Source organism: Triplophysa dalaica, chromosome 8 (assembly GCF_015846415.1).
Source record: "Triplophysa dalaica isolate WHDGS20190420 chromosome 8, ASM1584641v1, whole genome shotgun sequence".
Taxonomy (NCBI): domain Eukaryota; kingdom Metazoa; phylum Chordata; class Actinopteri; order Cypriniformes; family Nemacheilidae; genus Triplophysa; species Triplophysa dalaica.
In genome coordinates, this window is record NC_079549.1 from 1,314,546 (window position 1) to 1,335,131 (window position 20,586).

At 38.2% G+C, this 20,586-nt stretch overlaps 1 protein-coding gene across 5 annotated transcripts in view; it reads left to right on the plus strand.

The window, feature by feature from the left end:
* The first annotated feature begins 591 nt into the window (after positions 1-591).
* The window catches only part of zmp:0000001200 (dedicator of cytokinesis protein 9), a 52,996-nt gene continuing 33,001 nt past the window's right edge, over positions 592-20,586 (plus strand). For 3 of the 5 annotated variants that reach the window (XM_056754188.1, XM_056754189.1, XM_056754190.1), the window contains exons 1-2: positions 16,251-16,436; positions 18,571-18,687. In XM_056754188.1, coding sequence (XP_056610166.1) covers positions 16,326-16,436; positions 18,571-18,687 — 228 coding nt within the window. In that variant the 5' untranslated portion in view covers positions 16,251-16,325. Of the gene's footprint in view, positions 990-16,250; positions 16,437-18,570; positions 18,688-20,586 lie in introns of those variants that run through there. The other 2 variants (XM_056754193.1, XM_056754191.1) reach the window with 1 other exon arrangement.

Consider the following 20,586-nt stretch of genomic DNA (forward strand, 5'->3'; position numbering starts at 1 on the left):
AATATAACCTCATTCCATAAACTCGTTGGGTTCGTCTTGTGGCATTTTTGCATCATATTTATTAACAGATATTATGACAATTGTATATTTCCTGACGCCTATAGAAAACATATTTTTTATGAGAGAGTAACAGATGTAAACTCTGGATCAGCTCGTGTTTTACTACAGAAAATAAGATTTGCATTCACCACTGAGGTGATTTACACAACGGTACATTTCTCTAATGACTGACTCATAAATGATGATTGATACTCGTTTGATGATAAATATTATAATGCTTAAGTAATATATTTCAAGGTTTAAATGTTGTTTAGCACATAAAATAACGTGTATTCCCGGTATTCTGTCGTCTACACGTATGTAGACTACATGATCAAATCCTACTAAGGCGAAGGCGTCGGTCATAGAAGGATTTATTCTGGTGACGTTGCACTGTAACCCCGCCTACTGCTTGAATATTGATAACTTTTTGATGACGTTTAAGCATTGGTCTTATGACGTGGCGTGGGCTCATGAATATCAAGAAGCAACCCTTCGCCATAGTACGATCGGTAAATTCTGTGAGTGGAGGCGGGCGGGAGTTTAGGTGTTAAACCTCCCGACACACACAAACGCACACGAGACCTGACAGCACGGGGAAAGCACCGTACACACCGCAAAAGTGACCACCAGCCGCCCAAAACATGGAGTAACGGATCTAACGCGGTCATCTGCCATGAGATTTAAAGGTCCGACGGGCAGAAGGTGTTTAAGAAAGACTTTTATCTGTTGGACACTCGCAAAGGTTTGCGCTCGGGGTCGGGACATCGGAGAAAACCGACTTTTCTTGTTTTTAAATTAGTTTAAGTAACGCTGTGAGGTAAATGAATGACAGTTTCTAGTCAGATATGTCGGAGACGCGCAAGTTCACGCGCGGTCTGAGTAAACCGGGCACGGCGGCGGAGCTGCGGCAAAGCGCGTGTCAAGCGGTCAGGACGTCGGTGTTGGTGGTGAGTATCTTCGCCGTGCGCGTGCCCGCTGTGGTCACGCTGATCTGTGAAGCTCTTAAGATGCTTAACTCCAGATTACTTCAGGTGTGACGCTTTAAATCATCATCACAATGTGAACGTGAAGGCTGATCTGCTTACACTAACACATTGAGTTTTGTTTACTGTGGTGTAACACATTTCAGGTCAGTTGGAGTCCTGGGGAACATTTTGGGTGGTTGTCTCGGGCTTCAAACCAAGAGTCTGATGATATTTTGGTGTAGTAAACGGAAGATTTTAGGTTAAGTCCCACTTTGTAGGTGACATACAGACTTCAGGGTACTGTATCCCAGTGTACTGCGTGTCTCTTCTGTAAGTATTGTTGTCCAGTATATGAAGAGTTTGGTTCCAAAATGTTTTTTTTATTATTTCAACATGTTTTATTGTGTTAGTTTGCTGTATTTTTTGAGTTACTATGGCTTAAATAAAAAAAGGATTGCAGTTTGAAAGATATTAATTGGAATGCACAATAAAAAACATGATTTTTAAAACACAGATATCTCATTTTGGAACCAAATCCTTCATGTACTCTTGAGTAACTCGGTGTTCCTCTCTGAACTCAACGGATGTCTTGAGCAAGTATTGATTTGAGTCCAGACTTGTGTGAATGAGTCATTGAAACTGCAGGAACACAGGAAGACTGAATCGCGTACTTCCATACTACATTGAATACAGTACACAACAGAGCACACCACACTGGTGACCATACTCCATAGTCCCGTGACCTTACAAGTCCATTGTGACAGACTAAAATTAATATTTATCATCTCTTTCTCAGCTCTGTATTTTCTGCCAGTAGTCAGTGTGTGTACAGTACACAAAGGTTTGTTTCTTATTTCCCAGATAATAGGTGGATGGATGTGCAACATAACCGAGGTCACGTGATGATAATGTACAGTAGCGTTACACTTGTCAATGTTTACTATTACATCATGTGCTGCTCAGACACACAAACTGAACTGTATTGTGTGAAACCGTATACACCATATACAGTGCAGCATAGCATTACTCGAGTATTACATTCACAGCACAGTAGGATGCTGGGATTTGTCTGATGTGAGCCGTCAGAATGTGCTCTGAATGAAGGATTGTGAGTGCTAGTGGACTCGCACACATTGGTACATTCCTGCATGAGACATGTAAATACAGTGTGAAATGCAACTCTGTGTTTGTAGAATAATGGAGAGATTGTGTCAGATCTGTGTGGCTTACGGGCTCACATGCCTCTGGATACAAATGTATTGTGTGTATAAGACTCAAGAGATCCCACGGATATGTGTTTAAGCTTGTGTGAGTGTTTGTTCAGATGACGCGTCATCTAGACTCGGGTGTATGGATTGATTCGGTCTCACTCTCTGATTTAAAATGACAGAAAATGTTTATTCATTTAGCTTTGAATGACAAATGAGCGCAGGAACGTGCACCATTTTGCAGCAGGGATGCTAGGTTGTTGCTTGATGGTTGCTAGGGTAGTCCAGGGGGTTGCTATGCCCCAGAGTATGTGTGATAATCTGGGCTAAAGTCCCTGATGGATTGCAAGTATATTGATTTTGTTTTGATTTTCGTCAGAAATGATAAGATGGTTTAAAATGCCACGTCATTTTTTTATGGTATTATTCACGTCCCAATTGCAAACGGTGCATTATGAGTAATGTGTTGAGTCAACTTTTCATTGATTTGTTCGAACATGTAACCCTGAGAATGAGCAGCAGCCTGACAATACTACACTAAAAACGCTTTGTTGTTGCAAGCCGTTTCTTGAGTCAAATATGGACATTTTGTTGGTTCATTTAAATCAGCGTTTGGACTTGAAACAACACGGCATTATCAGCGTCAAATTGATCAGAATATCTGTTTTTTCTACTATTTTCAGAAATGTATACATCTTAATTTAAGCATATAGCAAATGCCTTTACCTCAAGAGAGTTACGAAAGTGAGAAAACGTTGATACACATTCGTTCTTTTAATAAAAAGTTTTATTCAACAGATTCACTGATAAGTTGAGTCAAGTAGGGATGCACCGTTGTGTAAATTTTGATAATGATAACCGATAATCCTTAAACGTTGCGAGCCGATAACCGATAAATTGCCAGATAAACAGTATCTAAATATTAACAACACATTTCTAAGACTGAAACAAAAAGTGGATAATGGCTTTTATTTGAAAACACTGACTGAAGAAAACAAAATTGTGTACCAAGCCTACTTAACATTAATTTAAACTTTTCTGGTATCATTTTTATTTCATAAACAAATGATAGAATTTCTTCCAGAGCAACCAAGAAAATTGTTCTGAAGAACCACTAGTTTAAAAGGTCTCAAGACAGATGGGCCGATTATAGGGCCGATACCGATGACAAAAAAATTAACATGTGTCGGACGATACCGATTTGGATATATCGTGTATCCCTGTTTTTTATTTTTTATATTGACACGGCTGACTGATGAGAAACAGTGAAAGTGAATGAATGGGAAAGTGGTGAAGGTTACCTACAGTATAAAAGATGGCAGTGACAATAAAGCTCCCCTGTAGTGCAGACCGAGTTCCTAAGAGCTTTAGTGTCATTCTGGACTTTGGACAGGTCAGTAGGTATTAAGTGCTTATCATGGATCTGGACAACAGAAGGGATGTCTGAAGGCTCGTGATCGCCTGCATTTACATACAAACACGAGCACATCATTTGAGTTTTTCTCTGAAGACTCTGCAGGGAACTCCCAAACCCTGAAGCCAATAATAAATCTTTTCATGTCAACCCCCCAACACACCCACCTGCACTGTGACATCACTTATATAAAAATGTAGCCCAACCCCTTACCTGTGAAGACATGCAGGAACCGGACAGAATCGGATCAGTCGGTCACCCTGAGCAAGACGTCTGTATTCATTTTTAAACACTGGCTTCGGTTTGAACACTTTCTGACTGCCAAACATTCAATGTTTCCATGTGACGCTTGTGTAAACTACAAGACGGGCTATGTGCTGCCCTTAAAATCACTTAGATTTCACGTAAAGTTTGTAACGAAAAATAATAATGCGTATGCACATGGGTGTGTTACATAGCGCAGTGATGATTTCTTTGTGTTCGTGGTGTTTTCATTTTTGTTTATGTAGATGAATTATTGAAGAGTGATGTGAAAGTGAGGCTCCGGGCTGGTGACCATGATATTGCTGGTTCAAGCTGTGCAAATAATAAGAACTTCGAACCCCCGGCCATCGACGCTGAATCAGATGTCGAAATGTTTGACATCCTGTACGTGTACACTTCAATTTCAAACACAATCGCTTCAGCCGAATTTGTAAATATGAAATGTTCTACGTTGTGTTGTATGGTTGAAAGAGATTTGTATGTTTGCTAAGCGAACGCCCATAGGGTCTTGATTATACTGTAGCTCTTGTTCTGCCATGTAAAGACTGATGTGATATTGTTTATTGTGTGTAAAAGTGTGTGTCTGGTCATCCTGGTTCTCACCGTTGTTTTTCCTCTGGCAGTGTTAGATTTGTATTGTTCAGAGAGTGACCTCCACCACACCACTTCCTTCCTCTCTGCCCACAGGAGCGGGACACAAACCCACTGCTCCCCATCTATAGACACAGAGACACACTGAACATTTTCAAGAAAATAACTCTCTGTGTGAAATGTGTTTGTGAAGAAGACACAGGTGATGTTGTGGTATTGTTCTGGTTGTTTCTCTGATGTTGAACAACAGTTGTGTTAGCAGTGAATTCATATTATAAAACGGTCAGTTCTGGTCCTTGATTCTGTTTGGGTGAGCCGAGTTCTAAGCCGTTATAAAAGACCCAGTTTTATATCGGCTGACGCATTACATAGCCTAAATTTAATTTTGTTTACTTTATTTCATGAAACCATGATATGCATATGGAAAGCCTCGCGAAGCAGTTGGTTACAGTAAGAGATGCACGATAAATTCCAATGCCTTCCAATGTTTAAGAATAATCGGTATCGCCCAAAATTTACATATAGGTGCATACCTAGTTACAGTGTATCTTATAATATCTGAGGGGTTTTAATGACTTAATAATCTTGGGGCTTATTTCTTTAGTGAACTGTAGCACTAAACTGCAGAAGGCGATATTCTCACGATTTACAAGTAGTTGGAAAGATTTAAGATATTTTTAGTACTCAGCTGAACAAAATATATATATACTAATATACTAGCCAAGTGGTTTTTGGATATTTTACTGCAAAATTGTTACAAACTGCACCTTTAATTCAATGGTTCTGTTGTGTCTTGTGACTATTTTACATGGTCATACAATGTTTTGACGACATGCAACAACCAGTGAGATTTATCAATGTTATTTTGTTTACAATTAGTGGCATTAATGTGTGATTCTTAGAAAATGAGATCAAAATTAAGCTTATTTTTAAGGCAGGTTTTCAAGATCAACACGCATTTCAGTATGTCGTTTCAGTAATACATGAAAACGTATCTTCACAATGATGTTCTGTAAAGCCTCATTCAAATGAGCGTGTGACAGTGGTTTGAATAAATGTGTGCGATGTGGTTTGTTTAATTTGAATGCAACATTAATATGTGAATTTGCTTTGGTTCCTGGAGCCTCAATCCTCAGGGCAGGACCTATGACCTTTATCTTGATCTGTTCTGTTGTACATTTTCATTGATATTCAGTAAGCCCTGGAAACGTGCACATGCGCACACACACACACACGTCTTGTTTATGGTCTGGTGGTTTGGCAAAGCTAAAGTTTGAATTTTCCTCTCAAATATCAGACCGAAGTTACACTATCTGAGGGTTTAGTTTGGACTTGTCTCTGTGATAGTTATATGACAGGATTCATTTTCTATTTCTCTCTGATTTAGTATGTCGTTTATGAACTGCACCTATAAATAAATCATACATGTGTGACATAGCAAAATGTGGAAAACAAACTGTTAACGTTGGATTGTTTAATGTATTTATTTTTGTCTTCATTGTTAGTTTTTCTAAGTTTCTGCCGTCAAACCATAGGAAAAATGTGCTCATTCCTCACTTTTCTGAGTGAAAGAGGTGATGTGATGTGATGAAATCACATGTTCTGGTTTAACTTGACTTGCAGCTCTGTGATCTTGTTTTATATAAGGAATAATGTACAGTCAGCCAGCTGTTATCGCAGAAAAATCGCTTGTATCACACTGAGGGGCTTATTAAAGCAATAATCCCCAAGAAGCAGTGGGTTACAGTGCATTTTATAACAGCTAAGGGCAGTTATTAGTTTTGAGAGGTTGTTATCTGGGAATAACAAACCTGTAACAATCCACATACAGTGAAGACAAACACGATCCAACACCGGGGTTAAGTGAAGCGGATTTACTTTAGACACGGGGTAATGACAAACATCCACAGGAAACAGAAAATATCCAGGAGTACACAAAACATCCAAGGGATCAAGGGTAAGACATAAACTAGGCGGTTAGGGGAAGTATAACAGGGTAGAATACAACTCGACCTGACACTGACTGGTGGTGCAAGTGGAGGTTAAATGCCGTTTGGATGATTGGGTGCAGGTGTGACTGATCAGTGTAGATGAGTGAGTGCAAAGAGTCCTGGGAAGTGTAGTGTTACTAAAAGTCCGGGGATAAAGTGTGAGGATATACAGGAGGAGACGCTGGTGCCGGGGGTGTGGCCAAGGCCGGATTTGCGGGTGTTATAGAACCTGCAAATGCCGTGAATGGCCAATCAAGGATTCCAACGAGCTGTGTAATAATGTAAAATAATGTTCATAATCGTGCTCCGTAAGAGAAGAAACAATTGTTTTATGGAGGTGGTTTAGTTTTGATCTCATGTCAGTAGGGATGTAAAGGTTCAACGTGAGCCGGTTGAAAATCGATTGTAATATGTGACGACTCAAGCCGGTTGAGATGTTATTTGAATAGCCGTGGTGAATAAATCTTATCGTGAGATCAGTATAATGAATCGCATCGCAAGCTGACTGAATCGTTACATACCAACATGTCAATTGTAGGATGTTGGGAATTTCACATCATTGACTTCATGTCAGTGTTCTGAGTCCCAGTTAAACCTTTCTGAATCCTCCTCATTTACTACAGAATCTCATCTCTCTCTCTCTCTCTCTCTCTCTCTCTCTCTCTTTCTCTCTCCACACAGTGTGTGTGTATTATCTGATTTCACTCTGTAACTAAAGTTCATGTTTACATGTTTTCTGTAACTGCTGCCACTGAGCAATCATAGAAATCATCTGTGGACACCAGGGTATAAAATAATCTCTGATCTGGAATTTTTGTTGTTATTTCTGCTGATTATATTGCTCTGAAGTTTCTCTAAAGGTCTTTTTCATTTATGTATCAACTTTGTTTCTCAGATTTGTTTTTAAATTGTATTTTGTAGAGGTAAAATAATATAGGTACATTTGTACATATATTGAGTTCATATTGAGATCTTCCATCTTCCATACATTAACAATGGTGCAGTTCATAAATAGTAGATTCAAATAACTTGTGAGCTTAACGTTGTTATAACACACATATAACACCTCATTCCATATAATCTAAATAAGGAGCTAAAAGGGGCCGAATGGTTCGTCTGCAAAGTGCAATACACCAAAATGTACTTGGCTACTATACAAAGTAGTAATTTTCAATCTTCAATGTTAAATACTGAAATGTAACGAAATTCAGTTAAAAATATGCAGGAGAGCATTGATGTGTACTGTAAACTGAACTGTGTGTAACATTAAAGTTTATGATTATTTTTGTAGTAACGCTTTTTGGATTTGAAGTCACTTTGCAGACGGTCCCTTTGGACTTGTCCACGTCGCCTACTCGTATAGAGATCTAATTATTTTATAAGGCTCGTTTTGAGGAAGATTAGGTTGTACATCGCTGTCTAAGGAAAGATGTGTCATTTGTGTTATAACAACATTTTGCTCAAGAGTTATTGGTACGGGAATATATGAACCGCACACTATATGAACCGCTCCATTATTAATTGTACGAGATAACGCAAATCTATTTGCGAGACAATACTAAACATTTGCGAGGGAAAGCAGTGTATCTCAGGAAACGCAAACGTTTTGCGAAATAACAAAAAAGCTTTGAAAAATATTTTTCTCTTCTGTCTCATATTTTTTCACCACCATGTCCCTTATGTGGCTCCGTAGTATTGTGTGTTGTGTACAGTGCTCTTATATTCACCTCCATATAGCACAGCCTCACATCTCTTATTGCTTAATGTCATTAAATGAAGGATGCTGTGATCTCTTAAATGTACTTACAGTAAACTCACCCTCACCTGCCAAAATAAGAGTCTGATGATCTAAGCTTCATCTGCCTGTCTGTCTCTTCTGAGTGCCCAGCTTTTATGTCTCTCTGGTTTTATCACTCTTCTCTGGGATTGTTTTCAGCAGAGGATTTAACACTCGGTGTTTACACTATGAGCGACTGTTTGCTTTCTGTGAATTCCTGCTCATAACAGTGTTCCTGTAGTCTCACAGATGAACGTTTGGAGCTCAGAGTTCTGCTGAATCTCACAGCCTTGTGCGTGTGTTTGTGTGTCATACACAGATACAGATCAGGCCGATTCTTTTTGCTTTTTTGAGCTTCAACTTAATATTTCATGGCCATTTATTATTAGCTGATCAAGTCATGTTTAAGTGGCAGTAATGTGCAGTCATCATCACTAAAAAAGCACTTTAAACCGAGACATGATGTGGACTCGACATAGTAGTTTAAGGATGCAATGTTGAATATATTGAAACACATCGCAGGTATGTTTATTTGACGTTTTCAGGAAATCATGCTGACAGATCGATATATACATCATCATTTGAATCTCATATCTTTTGAATCAGAGTAAGGAAGACGTTTTCTACAGTGATGTGTATTGCTCAATAATTGATGTTTGTTTTTTTAACCCAAAAAGTTACAGAGTACAGCTTTAAAGTGACAGTTCACCAAAAAATGCAAATTCTGTCATCATTTCCTCACCTTCGAGTTGATTTAAATCTGTATAAATGTCTTTGTTGTGATGATCACAGAGAAAAATATTTGGAAGAATGCGTATAACCAGACAGATTATTCCCCCCATTGACTCCCATAGTAGAAAAAAACAATGGTGGTCAAAGTGACCCAGTACTGTTTGCTATCCCAAATTCTTCTTTTATTTTTTCACAAAAGATATCTTCTTTTGTGTTCAAGTATTATTTTCAAGTATGGGAGTCAATGGTGGGCAAATTCTGTCTGCGCATTCTTCCAAATATCTTTCTCTGCGTTCATCAGAACGAAGACATTTCTACAGATGGAAATAAAGTGTGTGTGTGTGTATGCGTGTACGTGAGACGAGTAAATGTTGTTTAGTTAGATTGACGTGAAATGAATTATTAGTGGAATCTGCCTGTTTTACACAACATCTCTCGTGTTTCATTCCTGCAGATTTATCTTTAGGTGGAGCTCTGACCACACTTCTCTGGAAAATAAGAGAAAGTCCATGATGTCAGGACTTTGAAATGTTGAAGCTCCAGCGCACGGCTGATAAAGAGCAGGCCTTACGCTCCTCACATCTGTCCCGTACGCCTCTATTCTGTTGCTTTTGGTTTCTAAGAGATTTGGTTTGTTTATAATGTGGGTTTTATTGCAGACCTCTGTTTGTCATGAAGTCGGCTGTAGCGTATTATGTCGCTCACTTTCATCACTGATCTGTACTGGACAAGCTTCATATAGGCCTGTAGCATGTACAAACAGTATGTAGACTATAGATAAATAGGAACTTAATGCTACCACAGTAAGATTTAAGAGATTTTCCAAGTGAATCCATGATGTGTCTACTATGGAAATGCAATACTTGACATTGGCAATAACAATTTGCAAATATTTGGCAATCCATCAAAACATGGTAGTCAAGGATTTATTTATTTTACATTGTTCTGCATGGATGGATCATAAGAGATGTCAGTACAGATGTGCAGATTGAACAGATTGAATGGAGCCTGACAAACTCACACACAGATGTGAGATTATGATGGATTGTAATCTTTTATTTTTTGTGTATGGTGGACTGTTGATAATCTTGTGTGATGTCGGGCAGTTTAATCTCCACTCAATGACACTGGAAACGCACACAGCACTGAGTCATGTGACCCACTGAATGTGTTTCCTACCCAGGAAGTGTGTGTGTGTGTGCATGTGTGAGAACAGATTTGAGGTGATGCTAGGTGTGATAACCTTTGACCTGTATGTGTCATCTCTTGTGTTTGCTAGTTCACAGGTTTGTGTGATTAATATTTGGCTCAGATGTTCATTCTGCTCATCCACAAATTTACAGAAGATCTGCTCACACACACACACACACACACAAGATTATGTCATGTGTGATCTTTCTCACTGTCTCAGGATCATAGAGAGAGATGATCTACACACTCTTTACACAGCAGACAATCAAGACAAATATCATTCTTTGTTGCTGATGGAGGTTTAACATGTCTTTTTATAATGTCGAAACACATTCAAATGTTCTACGAGTTATTAGCCTTTCTGTTTTAAATGAACCATTTTTTTGCAATTCAATGTCATTTTATTAATAAAGCACTGACAGATTTGCATTGTTGAGTAGCAGTTTTGCAGTTAATAGATTGTAGGACAGACAGTAGAGACACAAGGGGGGTATAGAAATGAGAAAAAAAAATATTTAAAAGGAAATTGTCTCTGAATTATATCTTTTAGATCAGTTTTTACTCACGGCACATTTTCTCAAAATTGTTTGAATTGTCTTGAACGTTCTGGAATGCTCTCAGGTCCTTCTCCTCTCCTCTTGTTTTGTAGTGTAAATATATTAAATGTGGGATGTAGGTCTAATTTCTGCAGGTAGATAACAAGCGAGAGGTCAGATTAATGCACAACTTGACTAAACGTGGATTTGAAAGTACATGTGATGTTTGTGTGTATTCTCTTGTAAGAAAGCAGGATTTATATGGAGATTTGTAAAACCCCAAACACGCAGAAACACATTTGTGATGCAGATTAACAGTTCAATGATGAATAGATTCATTCATAGATACTCATAAATCCATTATGAATGAATGAATGAACGGAGATGAAGAATCTGAAAGTAAACATTGATGACCTCTGTTTCTTATAGTGTTTTTTGTGGCGTCTGTTAAAACTTGTTTTAGAGATTCAGTTGTGTTTTTTGTGTGTTAGATGTTGATATGATCTTGATCCTGTGTGTTTGTGTACAGAACAGCTGCAGTGTGATGTTTGGCCTACATGTGGCAGCAGTGTGCTGTATTATTAATGCATGTGTTTACTCTTGCTTTTTACATGAGTTCATGATAAAACACCCTGCCAGATCAACACCATACACACAACTGGTCTTATACTACAACACAAGAACATAAGTCATCAAGGAAAATTACACGTTTTTTACATGTTATTGGCCAATAACAAAGTGAATCTACCTAAACATGAAAAATCCTTTGCTGTCCTTAATCAGTATGTTTGTCTACTGGTTTTAGTGAGAGCCAATTGTTATATAAATTACTAAAAAACACTGGTGTGCATGTCAAAAAACAACAGATATGTCCACATCATTAGACTGATATGAAAACAGTGGAAGTCTATGAGATGTTCTCACTGGTATAATGAAATAAACCTGTGTGTGTGTGGCTCTCAGGGGGTTTTAGGCAGAAACAGCGCTGGATTCACTCATGTTCTTGGAAGTGTGTGTCTTGTAATTCCGGGGTACACCCTCACCGTTCCAGCAGCGAGAGATCGCATGCGACGTCAGTCTGGATTATGCACAATGATCGCAGTTAATATACCCGTCTGTTTTGTGATGATGTAGTAGATGTTCAGGGTCAGAGGTCAGACCAAACCCTTACAGCAAATCTGTTTCATGAGAGACCCCACAAGAAAAATCTCTGTTTAATCAAATACCGTGAAAATAGTGAAGAGCTTGCTTCATTCCGAGCTAATATACCCAAAGATGTTATGATACGTCATACCAGATGACTCTGGTCCTGGATAATGACCCTACAGACTTCAAACACATATTTTTTATACAAAAATGATGTAAAAGTAGGCCAAAGTTAAGTAAATGTTATGAGCAAAAATGATCAAAACTGAATTCCAGCTGTGTTAAAAAAACACCTTATAGTGATGGTCCTGATGCAGATGATCATGGGTAAGGTACAGGTGCTGTTCTTTATGAGTGGGAATCGTTTGAAGAGTTTGGTTCCAAAAATTAGATAAATGTTAAAAATGTTTTTTATTGTGCATTCCAATTAATATCAATCGAATTTGCAAGTCTCTTTGTTTTGATTTGAGCTAACTAACACAATACACATGTTTTTTAACATATTTTTTAAATGGAATTGTCTTATTTTGGAATCAAACTCTTCACTTGATACCTCACGATAAGATTCATAACCAATTCTTAGGGTCACGATTCAATTTAGAATTGTTCTTGATGAAGTAGCATATTTATGATTTAAGATGTCATCGAGTCATACAAGTGTTGTTACTTTGGCTTCTACTCTTAGAACTAAAGCTGGATATATTCCAATTACATTAGTTAATTAGTTAATTAATTAGTTACAATATTTGGTATTAAATGCTAGACTAAAATCACATGTCACCAGTTTGAGTGCAGCTATGACACGTCAGAGGGGATCTGGCCCTCCCGGTTGAGTCTGGTTTCTCCCGAGGTTTTTTCTCCATTAATCAATCATTGGAGTTTGGGTTCCTCGCCACAGCAGGGCAGTGTTGATCTGCTCACCGGGAGACTGCATTCATTCATTTATTTATTTATTTATAAATTAGATATTATTTATTATTTATTAGAATGATCTTACTCGTTGTATAAATACTATGCACTGTGCTGTGTTCTAACTTATCTGTTTTTCCTGTTTGCCCCTGTAAAGCTGCTTTGAAACAATACACATTGTGAAAAGCGCTATATAAATAAACTTGAATTGAATTGAATTGAATTCCTCTTGTAACTTGAGAAAAAAAATCACTGTTTAATCCATTTAACTACAGTACACACGAAGAGCCGCGTTTCCCAAATAACTAGATGCGGACCCCAATGAATGCAATTTCAGCAATAAATATATAACTTTTCTAAAAAGGAAACAAATTATTTGTTCATTTTATGAGACATGTCTTACATTTTCTCTTGTATATTTAGTATTGCTCTTTAATAGAGAAAAACTACTTATTATCCGAATACTCGATTAATCGATGGAATTATTCATAGAATACTTGATTAATCGATAGCTACAGTCCTACTTGGAACTCACATATTGTATTTAAATTAGGGCTGTCAAAGGATTAATCACATCCAGAATAAAAGTTTGTGTTTACATAATATATGTCTGTGTACAGTGCATATTTATTTGTATTTATTTTTGAGCGAGCAGTCTAACAGTAGCCCCGCCGCTCGCAATATCCTTTGACATCATACAGTGGTCGTGTGCACACAGTTCCCTGTACTACACAACTTATCAAAGTATGTTTTGTGCATCCCCACCACGAGTGCACCTTCTGAGAGAACAGACCTTTTGTGGGCGGAGTTTGGAGGAGAGACCTGAACTGAAATGGTTGTCAGTTAGAATTGCTTGCATGGATGTTTTTTTCCTTTAAATCATTTTGCAGTGTAGCCTTTAATAATCCAACAGTTTTCATTTATTCATAGTTTTAGCTCATAATGTTGAATAACACTTTATAAAGTAGTGTTTTGTTGTAGGGCTACAGAGTACACTACATTCTTTCAGCAGTCAGTCATCAGCCTAATATTGGCTATAATTTAGCCTACTTGTTGTACTTGAGTTATATTGTATTATATTGAAAAGCGATCCAAGTAAAGAAACAATTAATTTATTTCATACTAAGCATAGTTTGATGTATTAACAGATTTACTGATATTACTACTGATATAAAATTATAATGAAACTTTATTTGGAGTAATATACATACACAATGCACATTTCTTAATTTTAAGCCTGTGTTTTAACAATAATGGGTTCTAATGTCACTTTTGAAAAGGTTTTTATGATATCTTTCAAAGGAAGCTATTTAAAGTGTACATGAAGCATACTTGCAATAGTTCCTCTTTAGCACAATCAAATACACTTAAATGTATATTTAGTTGGACTTCAGCACTATTTCTGCATAATCAAAGTATATAAAGTACAAAATTAGGTATTTCAATTTAGTATACTACATATACAATCGCAGTGTAATTTCATTAAGCCCATGCTTACGATGTTAATGAATTTGCAGTATACTAAGCATGAAATAAGTGTATTTCTCATACATTTTAGTATTATTATCTTTCACTAGGAATGTCAAAATATAAAAATGCAATAGTGAAAAAATTGACTTAACAAATAGTATAATAAAAGCCATGTTCGGTGTTTCAAGTGTTTTTATTCGCCGTCGGCCAAGAATTTCATTTTGTTGCGTTCCTATACTACATCATACGTCCAGCTTGTTTTTTGACAAGTTGAGCAATTAAGCTTTAGCAGCCAGCACCTTTAACAGTGTAAGGCCCTATTCACATTTCGCGTTTAAAACCGTGCGGAAAACGCAAGCCATGCCTCTTTCTCATCATCAATTGACTCGCTGCTCTCCGAAAAGTTGAACTATTTCCATCTCGATGTGGCGCCTAGAAAAATGTGCATGCCGCAAGCGAATGCGCGGCGAAGTCATGCGCTCCCTATTTGCGCATGTCTACATTTACAATACATTTACCTTTAGTCATTTAGCAGACACTTTTATCCAAAGCGACTCACAGATGAAGGAAACAATGGAAGCAATTGGAACAACATAAAGAAAAAATTTATAATATTTTAAAAAATTATATTTATGCGCTCGGAAAAGATGCGAAATGTGAATCGGGCCTAAAGACGTCAGAATGCATGATGTCTTTATAGTAAGTGACTAGTGTCTGTGTGTGTGTGTGTTTGGTTACTGACTGTCTACCCCCCCACCCTCATGTCTCTGTAATGTAAAAGATAACACACACCGTCCTTTTGTGAACTCTTAACAGTGTGTTTGGGTTTGTTTTGTGTGTGTGTGGAATTCCCTCTCAGCAGATGAATAAACAGGGTGTGTCCACAAAGACCCAGACTTTTAAACCTGCTGTCGCACACTCACATAACACACAGAGTTACAGGAATACTTTGACTCAAAATTCTTTCCTTTACTCACCTGATGTCTGAATGATTAGACTTTTATATTTACTCACAGACCACGAGAAATGAAATCTGCAAGATCACGGAACAGTTGCGTTTTATTACAGAGAGACACTCTGAGTACCCAGATGATGCACTTTTCGACCGACAACATGAAGTGTGCGACTGTGGACACTTCACACACTCGATGCAGTTGCATTTTCACTTGCGTAGCGGAAGGAAGCTGGGGCTATCGTATGCTGCCCGAGCAAAGATTTCCTGCAGAGTCTGATGATGGCAAACAGATGAAAACTACATTAATGTACAATGAACAAATAGCTTTTTATTCACATGCATTGTGCCGTGCGATTTACGTCATTTGCGCTTGTCTGGGAAACCGATATACATCTGCGTAGTATTGAGTACTAGTTTAGTATTCCATTTAGGACAATACTACCCTTCAAAAATTCATACACTACATGGTTGAGTGCATAGTGGAAAGTTTAAGTGTATGTTGTGTAATTTGGGACACCGCTGTGATCTTTTACTCTTCTGTTGTGTTTTTTGTTTGTGTAAATCTCAGTTTGGCTCTAATCAGGCTGGTTTGACAAGAGTAACTGACAACACCATTGTTTCTCTCATATCACGTAACCTACAGCGACAAATAATACACGACTGTCAACGGTTGATTTGCCTTCAGAAGCCTTTGAATAGTAAACATGCCGAAAGGACAAAACGTCTCTTAAATATCTCAGGTTTCCTCTAAGGTTTCAGAGATTTAACTCATTTCTGTCTGCTCACATTTGCCAAGACGTCAGATGTGTGAATTTAAAGCAGATTTGAGATTAAAAAAACATAATCGAGCATTTGTAGAGCGAGTCATGACGTGTGTGTGTTTGGGACACTGTCATTACAGTGCAGGTGGATAACCGGAGTGTGTGTGAGTGCGAGTGCGTGTGTGTGTGTGTGTGTGTGTGTGTGTGTGAGTGCGTGTGTGTGTGTGTGGGAGGGGCGGTCTGTCTTGACTCAGAGCGTGAGGTGAGGCTCGTGTCCAGTGTGTGACTGTGTGTTTTGGAGAGAGGATCGTAGCGTCGGACATGCTGAGATCAGGCTGAGGAGCGCTGTGGTTTCATCTGATGTGGTGTAGTCATGCAGGGCAGGACGAGTAAATCCAGCAGGAAAGAGCTGGTGATTGAATCTCCTCAGCAGTTTAAATATGCTCCTGTACAGGAGGAAGAGGAGGGCAGCGGAGGTCCACAGGTCAGACACGCACTCATCTGTCTCATCACTTTTCTTTATGAATGATTGGTGCGTTGTGTGTTGCATACTCTTTGTTGAGGAACACTTTGCGACAGCGAGATGTTTTATGTAAAGGTGCGGTTCTGTTTCAAGTTATTGATTAAACCACATTCATGTAGTGTCACCATGTTTTGAGATTTTATCACTTCCTTAAAGAAATGTTTTCAGTAGAATTGTAGGTGATGTCATGCTGGAGTGATATCTGATTTAATATACAGCATGTCGTCCTGTATGACACCACATGTACTGTAGTATTTAGATCGAGCTCATGGGAGGAATTCTGTAGTATGGTATTGTGATCTAGCAGTACACTACCAGACAGTTTGTGTTTAGCTGGAGTGCATTAACATGTGTTGTGTTGTGAATATAGACCAGAAATACTTAAATTAGTATTTAGATACATTTATTTCATGAAGTATACTTCTTAGGTTCACTTATATTTTTTCTGAGTAATTCATGAAGTACTAGTACTGGTGTTCCTATAAGTGTGCTATTTCAGTCCTGCTTGGACTGAATTGATCCACTTTTTAGTTTAGAAGAGCACTTAAATTGTAACAATAGTAAACTTGTAGTAGAAGTAGTTTACATCTACATAGTATAGCATACATAGAAAGTGGACAAATTGTACTTTTTATCTTCAAAAGAGGTATGCTTATAGCGCACTACTATTAAACAAAAGCTAACTCGATTTAGGTTTAGTGTATTATATACCTTTAAGGTCTTTGCACATATGTGTGCATATTTTCGTATTTGGTGGTCGTTTGTACAGTGTCTCTGAATTGTCTAAACGTCTCTTAAAATGCTTGCTCGGATGCCAAAAACAGAGAAAATGGAACCCAGTCCGAATTTTAACGTGCGGAAATTTCAGGCGCAAATTTGCAATGGGCTTAACTCTGTCAAAACTCTGTCTGTTCAAAATGTTTATAGCATGAGAACACGACATGTGATTCATCTGATTTGTGAGTGTACGTTTTGTCAGATTTAGGTCTCGTCACGTGTAGACACAAAGATTATTGTAAAGCTTAGTGTATTTAATATTATGAAGTTAAGCTCCGCACACACATGGAGAAACAGTGACTATGACATCATTCTGAACACAAACATCATATCAGCGCTTTCATCTACCCACCCATACAGAAACGTTTGTGTCATTTTTATTTTGTGCTTTGTGGCTCTGGAGAGATTTCACTTCAAACCACATTATATTCTGTACAGTATTGTGTGTGTGTGTGTGTTGCGGTCACATTGTACATCTACAAGCGGCTTTAATTTAACCTATAGTCAAGTGTTATTGTTGAAGAAGAGATTCTGAGCTGGTTTTGTTTTAGGACTTCACATTTACCTGTTATTGAACTTGGCAATCCATCGCACAGCTGAAACGCATGAAGGAAAGAGAACAGAAAGAGAAGAAAAAACTACTGGAATCAAACCTGCGGTCTTTTGGTTATCAGATCAGATTTTTTACGACTCTGCTACACAACCTCAAGTTACACAAACATAAACGAAGTGCGTTGAAAAGAAAAATAATGGACTATGTACAGTATTGTGGAAACAGCCGAAGTGTTGTAACAAGTCTTAGTCTTTAGTTCGTTGCCAGTTTGTCATCTTGGTAACTATAAAGAATCACCTGTCAGTCATATGACAGCTATTCAGCTCTCATATACGTTACATATTAAACTGATGAAGGATTTAAATAAACACTCGCATACAGAACATAGGAATAAACAAAACTGTGTGCACACTCTTCACAATAAATCTGCTGTTTACTGTGTTTGTGAGATGCTGTCCTCTCATTGGTCTGTCCAGCTATGATCTCATCACGAAAATAATTTTGTATCCATGGAGATCTGCATATGAGGTCATATCGCCAATATCACTCCCAGATGTGTTGAGTGGACTGTGTTATCTCACTGACTCTTTTACACACACACACTAGATTCCTTCTATATTAACAATAATATACACATTTTCAAAGATGTCTTTTTTGTGATAGTTCCATATTTTCTATTAGAATCTGGTTCCCAACCAGTTCAGATTGTGACGCCCTCAGAGGTGATGTAGTGTAAATAAGTGCTGAATGTGTGTTTGTTTTCAGGTGAAGCCGCGTGTGTTGGAGCCTCTGGACTATGAGAATGTGCTGATACAGCGTAAGACTCAGATCCTCAGTGATGGACTCCGAGACATGCTGCAGTTTCCTCTGGAGGATTTTCAGGTGAGAATACCTGGCAACCCTGACAGATAAAATGTAAAACAGCTTCAAAAAAGAAGTCAAGTGTGAACAGGGCCTTAGTCCGTCTCATCCTGCGTTAAAGGCCATTTCTCTGTGATGATAATCTGTTCAGTTGACTTTATGATGATCTTCAGAAGTGTGAGTTGATCGTGGTTTGCTGTTGTCTTCTCAGTTTTGGGATATTCAGTATTAGCACAAAGGTTTGTGTAAGCGACAGCAGAAATCTCCAGTGTGTGAGGATATGTTCAGCTGTTATTTTTACACCCGTCAGAAGCTGTTCATCATCCTGTAGAGAATGAAGAGCCTTTCATGGGAAGTGTTGTGACCTCAAACTATGTGTTATCTTTGTGGGGAAATGACCGTGTGCTTTCTTAGTCCTTTATTAAAGGAGTAGTTCACGCAAAAACGACCATTTTGTCATCGTTCACTCACCCTCATGTCCTTCTTATCCTATGTGGTCCTATATCTCTAGCAGAAGGAGAGAATGTCAAGAGTATCTGTTGACTGACTTGAACTGTTAATAAACCACACAAGAGTGTCAACGGTTTAGCGTCATCACACTTGTTTCAATACACGACTGTTAGGCCCAATCCCATTTCTACGCCTTACCCCTACACTGTTAAGACCGTTCACGTGGAGTTGTCATCTTCGGTCTGAAAATGTGTGAACGGCGTGTTTTTCCATCACAGCGAGGCACCAAATGGCTTGCATGAACCTTAACTTTTTCTGTTCTCCTTTGTTGGAATGAACTACAGCCTCCCTCCCAACTGCAGCATCCTTCACAACTCCAGCTTTAATAACACACCAAAGACACAGAAAAACACGTATTCGCGCCATATGACCCCTTTAAATAAATGAATGTAGAGCAGTCGTGAAGGTCAGACAGCTGTTTGCTACACATCCTTGAACTTCATCTGCGTGTGAGCGTGCGTGAGAGACGCTGTGTGATCGGTGACACGGAGAGGAAACACTATGAAGCTTTGTGACATCTGCTGTGTCTGTCAGGAGCTCTGCTCAGTGTTTCTGTGTCGCTCATAAATCAATGACAGTACCCCACTGTTCACACATGTACAAAAATAACATGCCGAAAATAACATGATGCATCATTATAGCCGAAGCTAAATGTTTTCACTTGCATGAAAATAATATGAAATAATTCATAAATGTTACAACTGTAAGAATTTTTGGAATATTGTGTGCGTATAGCAATGGTTTGTAATGATTTTAATACTTGTCTTGCCATAGCATGCTATCCAAATGATGCTTTCTTTTTCCAGAAAATAATCTGAAACATTTATATTATATCATTTTGTTTATTTCATGTATTTTATAAAGTTTACTACTTCATTGATTTTACCAACGTCAAGCATTATCATAATACATATCACATTTTCATGTCATAATTTAGCAAGTAGTCACGTCACATTTTTCTTGAATATTGTGCAGCCCTAGACTTTATACAAGAAAGAATTGAAATAGTAATCTTATGTTTTTATTACAATGTCTACTCTTATTGTGAGCAGAACATGTTTATTATGTGTGATCAAATGCTGACTGACCGACATCAGTTATTATTCCCGTGGTTGTGATATTGTTTCTCCATTTCCCATAAACGCTCTCATGAATTTGTGAGACAGTTTTGTGGTGTAAAGGTTAAATAGCACATTAAAGATTCTCTTTATTTCCGAAAGCGTCATGATCGAAATCCCAAGCGTGTCACGCTGCAGCTCATGGCGTCTCGGCGTGTGATTCTCATCTCATCGGGAGGAAGCGAGGGCTTCAGAGCGGGAACTTTGGCAACAGCAGGCTTCTATTGTGTGTTTCTCAGGAATGCCGCTTGTGTTCATTAACACTGTTTTCCTCCGGTTCTGAGACCCCCTG